The 11,888-nt window shown below is 31.6% G+C and overlaps 1 protein-coding gene across 3 annotated transcripts in view; it reads right to left on the reverse strand.

Annotated features, from left to right (window-relative positions):
• LOC115218045 (Down syndrome cell adhesion molecule) overlaps positions 1 to 11,888 on the reverse strand; it is a 665,166-nt gene that overhangs the window by 166,321 nt on the left and 486,957 nt on the right. For all 3 annotated transcript variants that reach the window (XM_036507874.1, XM_036507876.1, XM_036507877.1), the window contains one exon: positions 4,905 to 5,112. In XM_036507874.1, the coding sequence (XP_036363767.1) occupies positions 4,905 to 5,112 (208 nt within the window). The remainder of the gene's footprint in view (positions 1 to 4,904; positions 5,113 to 11,888) is intronic.

Consider the following 11,888-nt stretch of genomic DNA (forward strand, 5'->3'; position numbering starts at 1 on the left):
TAACTGTGGTATTTGAGAACATATATGGTTAAGTTAATAATAGCGTTACTGTTGCTAAAAAGTAAATATACTGATTTAGTTCATGAAAACTAATGGCAGAAAACTTATACAAGAATGTCAATAAAGCTACATCTGAAAAGATACATTGAAATTTTTGATAAGTAAACAATACATACTTTTAAAATAAATATTAGTGAATACTGACAAGTATTTACATAGATATAAGCAGGTATAAACATCTAACTTATATAGAACAAATTATGAAACTCTCAAAGAGGTGGAAGAAGTTATTAAATGAATATTGTAGGAAAAATATAATTAAAGTCTTTAAATTCTGTTAGAGAAAAATTCTGTTACGAATGAAAGCCATGTAAATAAAATTTTTACTCTGGAACAATCGTCCTTAGTTTAAAGTTGTCTAGCTGAATAGCAAGCAAATACAAAGAAACACATAAATAATATGTTGGTATAAGTATGCATGATTCTATGTACAAAGACTTAAAATTGTATAAATATATATATATATATATATATATATATATATATATATACATATATATATATATATATATATATATTATATATATATACATATATATATATATATATATATATATATATATATATAATATATATATATATATACAAATATATGTACGTGTATCTATCTATATCTACATTTATATATATATATACATATATATATATATATATATATATATATATATATATATATATATTACATACATATACATGTATAAACCTCTCTCTCTCTCTCTCTCTCTCTCTCTCTATGTATGAACATATATATACATACATATGTGTATTTATGTACATATGTATTTGTGTATATATTGCTTGTTGTTTCCAACTTATTTTCCATGATAGAATGGGTTTGGACAGAGTTATTTGAAGTAAGTTTTTATGGCTGGATGCTTTTCCTGTGGCCAATCCTTTTTCTGTTTTTCAAGTATCCACAGGTTCTGGGAAGTGCAGAATTATTGGTTATAATTTTGACAAAGGATACCAACGTCAGCATGGCTTTGATCAAAGCTGTGACAAGCCTGGAATATAAGCATTCACACAGATTTTTGGTTTTGAGTTTATTATCTGTTATCTATTTATTCTTCTATCTATATATACTTTTCTCTATTTCAACTATAGTACATAATACATTTTCATAGTCATACATAGACACATATCAAACAAATAAAAATATATATATTTCCACACACATACACAACCATATATATATATACATATCAGACTAGCATATTGAATTGAAACACAGACACACACAAACACCAACACATATCAAAGATTTGCATTTGACATACAACCATCCACCACTAAGACCTAAGAGTGGCCCTGATGTACATATTGGAATTAAGAAATATATCATCTAGTATATGATATTTAATATAAATTGCATATTATGTATTAAGAATATATCTCACAACATACAGTCTATAATTATAATTGAAACTTGTGTGTAGAAATAACAAGTGGCCTAATACAAGTTATAAAACCCTCCAGAGCCGTCTCTCATAATACATAATATCATATATATTTCATAAAGCTTCACAATTTCGCTTTGAAAATAGACGTATAATGAAACATATTTTATACATGACATACACTCAGACTTGAAATGCATATTTTTTTAATATTATTGTATATGGATTTACCTTATTTAATAAATGATATAGACAAATAGTATTCAGAAATCTTTTCATACATATATTCATAATATGCAGATATAATTCGTTTATTATACTGTGAACATGAAAGCTTTCATACATGTATTCATACATGGTATAAAGCATCCCTGTATCTATTCATGCACGTATTCACAATACACATAAACATATCATTCATATCAACTGTAGACATATAATTCCACATAATTCTTAGCTTACATCTATTCTCAATTACACAGTTATAGTAGTTTCATAGAACCACAAGGAAAGCCAAAAACACATTCACATTGTATTTAAAATGTAGTGGTAGCGACCATGTACAGTTAGCATATTCATAGATATTTAAAATGAATATATTATACATGGAGTGTATGTCCATGCAACACTTGAATTCCAGACACACAAATGAATATAAATATATAAATAAACTGAAATGTAGATAAATAATAAGGAGAAAACCCAGTTCACAAAGTCAATATTTATAAGGTGCAAATGTAGATTGCATCGTAGGTCAAGATTATGTTCCTTAGTAAAAGAGTAAAATATAGGAAACAGCAAATTAAAAACAAATATATAAAACTGGGTATCATAAAGTATTACTTATTTACAGCAGATAGATTAACAGAGTAATTGTAAATGTAATACACCAAGTTATCTAATCTGTTGGAACAGTTAAGGGATTTCCAGTCAGGGTAAGTTTTTAGAATTTTATGATTAATCAAGGCAATAAATGCAGACAACTTATTTAATAAAGGGACCTTGGAAAAGAAATTTGCTGTTCATCCTCTATGCTTTTCCACTTTCCTTATGTTAGTGAGCAATATAACAAAATCTCATTTCATATTAAAAGTTGTGCCAAATGTTGGCTGATAGGCAAAGTGAATTTTTCTGTTAAGATTTTGGAAACCAAAAAGGGGGTGTAAAAGTAAGGTCTGCTTATAAAAGTATTTGCAGTAAGTTTTATGTAAACGTTTCTCTATTAAGACTTTTAATTGTACATCTATAAATAATAGGTGGAGGCACGTGGCTTAGTGGTTCGGGTGTCAGCATCATGATCGTAAGATTGTGGTTTCGATTCCTGGACCAGGCGACGCATTGTGCTCTTGAGCAAAACACTTCATTTCACGTTGCTCCAGTCCACTCAGCTGGCAAAAATGAGTAACGCCGCAATGGACTGGCGTCCCGTCCAGCTGGGGAACACATAAGCCATAGAAACCGGGAAACCAGGCCCATGAGCCTGGCTAGGATTTAAACAGGCGCATTTATTTATTATTATATAAATAATAGACTTTTTCAGACTTTAAAGACATACTCAAGGAGTGATGTAATTACAACTAAAAGTAGTTTGATTACACACAGGATTACTTAACCATGCTCTCATTAGCTATATTACATGGTATATCTGGTATGGCAAGATAAGATAATTTAACTACTAAAAGTGCAGTATTATTAATATCTATGCTAAGGTGGTGAACAGACAGAACTGTTAGGACACTGGATGAAATAATAATAATAATAATAATAATAATGTTAATGTTGTTATTAGTAAAATTTCTATGAAAATAATTGATTCTCAAAACATGAACTTTTTATGTATTCTTAAAACAAGAACAACAATATTTTTTCTACAATTATGCTGTTCCCAGAGATTAGCCATTTGTCTTTTTTGTTGACATATAATGCTATATACATACATATATATAAATATATAAAATGCTATATACATATAAATATATATATAAAATGATATATATATATATATGTATAAAATGATATATATATATATATATATATACATGTATAGCATTTGTGTATGTATATGTAGGTATCCATACTCTGTATTCTTACAGTATTAGAGTTGAATTTGTCTAATATTTTAGATAATCTTGTTATCAAACCTTTTATGAAAATATTTCTCCAAGAAAGACTTTACATTTCATTTCCTTATCTCCTTGCCACTACATTAATTAGAGTAGAGGAGTGATCTTTTCAAGCCTTTATTGAGGGGGAAAGCATCAGTTTTAGCTAACTGTGTCAGCTGGAATATCTTCCGTTTCAATACGGTTCTGATATTGTTAGATTTAATGCACTCAGCACTAAAAAATGTCAACAGAAAAGGCAAATGGCTAGTCTCTGGGAATGCCATAATTGTAAAAAAAATATTATTGTACTTATTTCAGGAATACATAAAAATTTCACGTTTTGAGAATCAATTATTTTCTTAGAAATTTTACTAATAACAACAAGAACATTATTATTATTATTGCAACAGGGGCAACCTTTGTATCTTTGAGGCCATCGTCATACACCAAAGGAAACCAACCATCAACAGCAGAAGAGAGTTACAGGAAGCTAGCTGGTTGCTACAGCAACTATTTTCCGAACATGTCCACTCCACACATACACACACACATCTGTAATATTTGTTAATTTCTTGAGGATGGGATCATGACCCAAAAATATTGAATGCAATGTAAGTCTACATTAATTCATATATTTGTTTTCTTGTGATTTGCCTTGCTTTTATTTCGCATTGTTCTGACCTTACCCACGATCCTTTATACAATATATATATATACATATACATATATACATACATGCACTTATACCTATATATATATATATATATATTATATATATATATATATTATATGCATATATGAACACACACACATATGTATATTTGTATGTACGTCTATATGTATGTATGTATAGAAATCAAAATTAAAAACAAAGGTAGGCAAAACAACAAAAGTCAGAAGTACACACTCAGTGAATGTATTAGATTGATGCTCAGAGAAAGTTTAAGATGTGAAAAAGAGAAGGGAGATGTTTCAAGTATGGCTCTTCATAAGAAAGAGGAAAGAGGAAAAATATTCAGAGAGAAGTAAAAGAATAGTTTGAAAAAAAAAAACATGTGTGCTGTTACATGGCTACCTTAGAGGTATAGGAAATAGTTTGTTTTTAATATTTGTTTAAGCTTTCATGATAACAAGTTACGATATTTTGTGATTGAAGGAATTTAAACTTCAAGTCCTTCAAATTTTATTATGATTTCATACAAAATAAAAATAGAAAAAAATATTTCATTTTCTGGCTATTTTAAAGTTTATACAAATACTTCATAAGCACACACTGAAGCTGTATAAAAACACACAATTAATAAACAAAAATTCAGCTTTGTTTGGAAGCTGAGGCTCTTACCTTTTACCCGGAGCTGTACAATATGTATCAATTTTTCTTGTGCACTAACTTGACATTCATACAAACCAGCATGATGAGGTTGAACATTTTTTATGAGCAAATTCCACTGTGTTTGTCCACTCCGCTCCACTGTTAAGCTAGGATCCTCTATAAATGTATACGCTCCAATTGTTAGAGGATGTTTATAGGGTAGCTTTCGCCATATCACCTGAAAGCAAAAACATTAAAGAAAGTTAATGAAATTCAGCTTGGAGTTAAATGATAAAAACGATGCATGAGAACACACATCTGGCTGGTCGTTCTTACAAATGATTTAATCTGTTGCATTATTTTTCTTCAAGCATCTTGTAATGAAATCTATACACATAAGGACAGTAAAAATATATAACATCTGAAGTTATGCAATTCTCAATAAGAGACTATATATATATATATTAAGTCTTTCCTTGTTTGTTTTGCAAAATAGTGGTTTTGTCTCGAATAATATTTTATATATATATATATATATATCAGTGTTCTTCATAATGAGTCCTTTTCTCTTTTTCTCTCTAAATTTATTCTTGTTGATTAATAAATTCTTAAGTCTTTCTCCGCTGCCATCTCTCTACTGCTTCTGACCATGGACTTGATTTCACTTATCTTGAACATTGAAATGATTGACTATTGAGAAGACCATGTTCATTATGCATGGTTGTGCGGCTAAAATTTCACTTCACAGTCACATTAGTTTGAAGTTCAATCCCATAACATGCCCCTTTGCATCACCAACTTCGCCTTTCATCCTTTTGGGGTCGATTAAATAAGTACCAGTTACGCACTGGGGTCGATATAATCGACTTAATCTGTTTGTCTGTCCCTTCTGTGTTTAGCCCTTTGTGGATAGTAAAGAAATATATAATAGACCAATGCCGTGTAAATCATAGATGGAAATTATGTGAAAGATCATTGTGTGTATGTGAGTGTGTGAGTGTAAATGTGTGTGTGTGTGTGTGTGTGTGTGTGCATGTGTGTGTCTGTGTGTCTGTGTGTACACGTGTGTGTGTCTGTATTTGTCACCCCAATACTTGACAAGTGGCATTAACTTTGTCATGACCCCATAATTTAGCAGCTCTTCGAAAATGAAACCAGAAAAATAGAAACCAAACTTTAAAAATATAAGTACTGTCATCATCATCATCATCATCAGCAGCAGCAGCAGCAGCAGCAGCAGCATCTTCATCATCATCATCATCGTTTAACGTTCGTTTTCTATGCTAGCATGGGTCGGACGGTTCGACTGGGCTAAGCTACTTACCACATAGCATTTGTTCACTTATTCTTCATTTTCTTTTCGGAGTCATAGTTGTAACTTAAAACAATCTTTGCCATCATGGAATTATCCTTTCTGCCTTATTTTTTTTTCTTTTTAAATGTTTGAAATATAAAAAAAATTTTTTAAATAATAAAATGGTTTTATTAAATATTATCAATTAGCAATTTATATGATAAACCCTTTCACCCTTGTTTATTACACGGTATGTAAATAGGCAAAGGGTTAAAACAAAAATCTAGTCTGACTATTCCAGCGATTCCTTTATTGCTTCTAAATCTGTTATTTTGCCAAAATTTGCTCAGAATTTTTTTGTTTACGTCTACTTTTTTCTTTTTATTTTTTTTCATTAAGATAATCTTAAGACCATCTTGTTACCATTTTTACAAAGAAATATCCTCATTGAAGAAAAGACAACTTGAGAAAATCAAAATTTATTTGACAAGATCCTACTAAGTAGATAGTTGGGGCTAAGCTGAATGCTATTATACAATGTGTATACGTGTGAGTGTGTGTGTGTGTGCACTTGCATGTGTGTATGTATGTATGTATGTGTGAGCATATGTGGTAACAAGAACAATATAGACATAAAGAAAACGAAGGGTTTAATTTGTATGTCACTTCCAGGCTTTATGAAAATACCAGGAGTTTTATGATTGCAAAAACCAAAAACAGTAATTTGTTTTGTGAAAAAATGTATGTACTATAGAGAGTAAGATGTGAACTTGAGGATCTGGCAAATAACCTCAGTTGATTCCAGTTGAGACTGTCATTATAGTTTAAGTGTTTATCGTTAGAATGAATGTATTTTATTTCTTTTATAGAGAGGATTGTAGTGGAGGCGCGTAGCTTAGTGGTTAGGGTGTCAGCACCATGATCATAAGATTGTGGTTTCGATTCCTGGACTGGGCAACACATTGTGTTCTTGAGCAAACCACTTCATTCCACCTTGCTCCAGTCCACTCAGCTGTCAAAAATGAGTAATGCTGCAATCGACTGGCGTCCCATCCAGCTGGGGGACACATACACCATAGAAACCGGGAAACCATGCCCACGAGCCGGGCTAGGCTTTAAAAGGGTGCATTTATTTTTTTTTTTACAGAGAGGATTGTACTTACGCTGAAGCTACATCTGGGGCATTTCATATTTTTATATTGCATGCATACACACATCAGCATTATCATTTTAACGTCATCTACTTTTCCATGATCACACTATCAGATGGCATGCATTGAGGCAAATTTTCTATGGTTGGATGCCCTCCCTGTCACCAACTATTGTCTGTTTCAACTGAAGTAATATTTTTTTCTATGAATAGTCATGCTTTTACAGATGACTGAAAACAAGGGATACAATACTTATATGATGGTACCTCCTTTTATTACTATATCATGATGTCTAGACAAGGGAACTCTACATACATTCCTATGTATGTGTATATATATATATATATATATACATACATACACGCATACATATATATAGGAGTGGCTGTGTGGTAAGTAGCTTGCTTACTAACCACATGGTTCAAGGTTCAGTCCCACTGCGTGGTAGCTTGGGTAAGTATCTTTTACTGTAGCCTAAGGCCAAGCAAAGCCTTGTGAGTGGATTTGGTAGATGGAAAGAAGCCCATCATATATATGGATATGTATATATGTGTGTGTGTTTGTGTGTATGTGTTTCCCCCCACCCCCCACCCCAACATTGCTTGACAACTGATGTTTGTGTGTTTACATCCCCGTAACTTAGCGGTTTGGTAAGCATACAGACCGATAGAATAAGTACTAGGCTTACAAAGAATAAGTCCTGGAGTTGATTTCCTCGACTAAAGGCGGTGCTCCAGCATAGCCACAGTCAAATGACTGAAACAAGTAAAAGAATAAAAGAATACATATATGCATATATATATATATATATATATATATATATATACCCAAATATATGTATGTATGTATGTATGTATGTATGGCTTTAGAAGCATAGTACTCAACAAAACTGATGGTGTTTATTTTTGTCTCCTAACAGTAATTCTCAGTATTTTCACTTCAAGATGTGCTCCATTTCTTCTTGTGCTGTATTCTGTTTCCTTTCAGTTATCCTTTTTTTAACTGGAGCCCTGCTTCTTTTCATTCTTGTTCTCTGTTACCATTTGGCAGCACTTCTTTTTTTTTTTCTTTTCAGTTCATATCAATCATTGACAACATCTTTTCGATAACTTTCATCCTCTTTCTGCTCATCAAAGTCAACCAATTTCTTTGTGACTTCAAATTCTTCAACTGTTTGACATGCAGTTTATCTGTTGTATATTTGAAAAGTTATCTCTCAGCTTCCTCACACTTATGCTTAGGGTCTCTTACTCTTCTTCATTATTCATAGTAACTAACTCTAATGCAAACCCTTCATTCTTCCCATATTTCTCTCTGTTCCTCTTTCTCTCTCTTGGCCTCTCTGTGCATATATATGCTTATATATATATATATATTATATATATATATATATATATATATATATATATGCTTATATATATATATATATATATATATATATATATATGCTTATATATATATATATATATATATATATATATATATATATATATATGCTTATATATATGTATATATATTTCTAGATTCCTACTGATTTGTGTGCGTGTATATGTATTATTAACAACAGAAGAAAGAAGATTCTGTAACATTCACACTGTTTTATATAATAGATATTAATAAGTTATGTAAACTAAAAAAAAGCTTCAAGGCAATTATAGTATGGAATTGGTCTTCAAGGTAGTTAATATCAAACAACTGTGTGTGTGTAGTTCCTTCTCTTATTTTTCTAAGTTAAAATTTTTCCTGCCATTTTCCTTTATCAACCAATGCCTTCTTCATATAAAGACGCTTCAATATCATAAACAAATCTCTCTCTCTCTCACACACTATTTAAATCTTTATCATTTTTTTCTACTATTCACTTATTCTCTTATATCCTTTATTTTATCTTGCTCCTTCTTTAATTCTCCCTTTTTGTTGCTCTATCTTTCTTCTTTCCATTTCACTTCAAACTACTGGTGTCTCTGCATCTGTTGTTCTTCCAACACTGCTTAAAATGAACTACTATCCTTACCTAACTGCCTTTCTTACTTGATAGCTAAACTAATCTATTACTCCTTATCTCTCTGGCTGTTTCCTTCTCTCTTACTACGTAAATTGTTTATCTATATCTTTCTAACCCACCTCTCCTTATAATACTTAATTTTTCTCTCTTCTAGCTCTTTCAGCAGAGTCACTACTTTCTCCTTCTACATTGCTACAGTGTTACAGAAAGTGAGGAAATAAAAGGTGGCATGGTGTGTGACTTGGCAGTCTATAACATTGATAATGCATGTGTGTATATTTAGAGATGTTGTACTTTATATTTCTTCAAAAAAATTTGGAAAATCATAATACCATTAACCTTTTAGCATTGAAACTAATCTTATGCAACTGCCATATATATATATAGTATTATTTCTTTAAACTGACTGAAATCCACTTCGTTTTGTGCATTGCGCTATCATACTCCAACAAACCCCATCAAATCACACAAGAAGTAATGTTGTTGACTATGTGGAGATAGCTATGATTAATACAATATAAGCATTGATTCTTCTCATAGGCATATAGACTCAGATTTATTAATGAGAGGAGGAAGAAGATTCCATGACATTCATGCTACGTCGTATGAAAGATACTAATAAGATAAGTAAAATCAACTGGCTTCAATGCAATCACATTATGGATTTAGCTTTCCTAGCAGTTAATTCCAAACGACAATGCTTGCAGCTGTGAAGAGTATTAGCAATATAACTGGAATGAAATGGCTTCATCAGGAAATCAAAACCTTTGCATGCTCCTAGTTTGCCTGAAGCTTAAACCAACATTCCACTGTTTGCCACTTAATTATACAAATATTGGAAAACATCAAATGTAAAAGCTGGTAGTTGAAGGGATAATATCTTCTATGACTTTTATTTGTTTACTAAATAGACATCAAATATAACCTGACTACGACTGTGTGGTGTTGAGGTTGATGTGGGTTACAGTAGTGATGGTGGTGATGATGATGGTGATGGTGGTGATGGTAACGGTGGTGATGGTGGTGGTGGTGATGGGTTCCTTAATCTCTTGACCCTCTGGACTCTCAGAGTATCACAGGAAAGAATATTTTCATGGGCTTTTAAATCCTTGCCTAAATTAAATTTGCTTTTGGATTTGAACTTAGTAATTAATAAGCTAATGACTATCGTATTAATTTGCAAAGTATCTCACTGTTTTAATTAGTTCAAATTATCTTAGCCATTAAAATTCATTCACAGTCAAATGAACGAAACTAAGGAGCTGTTACCAATGACACAGAACTTTGTAAGTGAAATGAGGAAATAAGAACTTTTATTACATTGCCTCTGTCCAACACCAACACACTACCAATATGGCCAATGACCCAACTACTTCTCAGCCAAGTAGTTTCTGGTTCATTCTCATAACTCAGCACCAAGATCAAGTGTCTTTTTCTATAGTCCAAGGCTGACCACCTAGTGAGTGGATTAAGTAGATGAAAACTGAAGGAAGTCACAACCCATGCCATGGACATTGGGCGTTAAATGATGATGATGATGATGATATATACATATATATATATACACACACACATGCATACAAACACATGTGTATAGATGTGTTGCATGTGTGTGTGTGTGTGTGTGTGTGTTGTGTGTGTGTGTGTGTAGGTGTGTGTGCATGTGTGTACTTGTTTATGTCTTCACTTCTCCAAAAGTCTCTAATCTACAGAATGGACATTGTCGCTGTTTCCCCTAGCAACAAATCATCCACTGGCTTAGTATTTTTCAAAGATATGTAGAATAAGAGATCTTTCACTTGAAAAACAGATAATGGTTAGCAATAGGAAATGACATTTGCCTGTAAAACGTTGTGAATAATATATTCATCTAATTCTTGCCAGCATGGCAAAACAGTTGTGTAAATGAATGAAAGAGAAAACAAACAAAAATACAATTTATATCAGGAATTAACAATAGCAGAAACACAGAGTATTTAAGCTTTTGTTGTGTAGCTTCATGCTGAGACCAACATCAACCATATTTTATAAGGTCAATGATGACATCATAAGCAGATGGTCAGATGCTAGTGAGTTATGTGTATAAAATATATTGACAGCCTTACAACTTGACTTGTGTTAATTAAACTGCAGCATATTAATGCATTTGTGATTGCTAAGAATACATATAATAATACGTGTCTGACATTATGCAAACTGAGATTGATGGTTATCTAAAGACGCGTTCATTTTCCTTAATTCAAATTTACTATACCATCTGTCATATGTGTATTTATGGTAAGTAGACAGACAAGATAGAAAGATAGATAGATAGATATAAACAGAGAGATGAGGGCTAATAGAAGGCAGATAGATATAGTCGAATACATAGATAGATAACAGGCTTACATATATAGATAGACTGAAAGATAGATGAACAGATGGACAAGTATATCAATATACAAATATGTAATATATATCAATGCTTGGTTCATATTAATTATTATGCATTAGAATATACACCATTACAATCTAGCCAGTTCCTGCTTTGTTTACATGGATAATGAAACAAGGATTTGGAGGGG

The sequence above is a fragment of the Octopus sinensis genome, linkage group LG12 (genome assembly GCF_006345805.1).
Source record: "Octopus sinensis linkage group LG12, ASM634580v1, whole genome shotgun sequence".
Taxonomy (NCBI): Eukaryota; Metazoa; Mollusca; class Cephalopoda; order Octopoda; family Octopodidae; genus Octopus; species Octopus sinensis.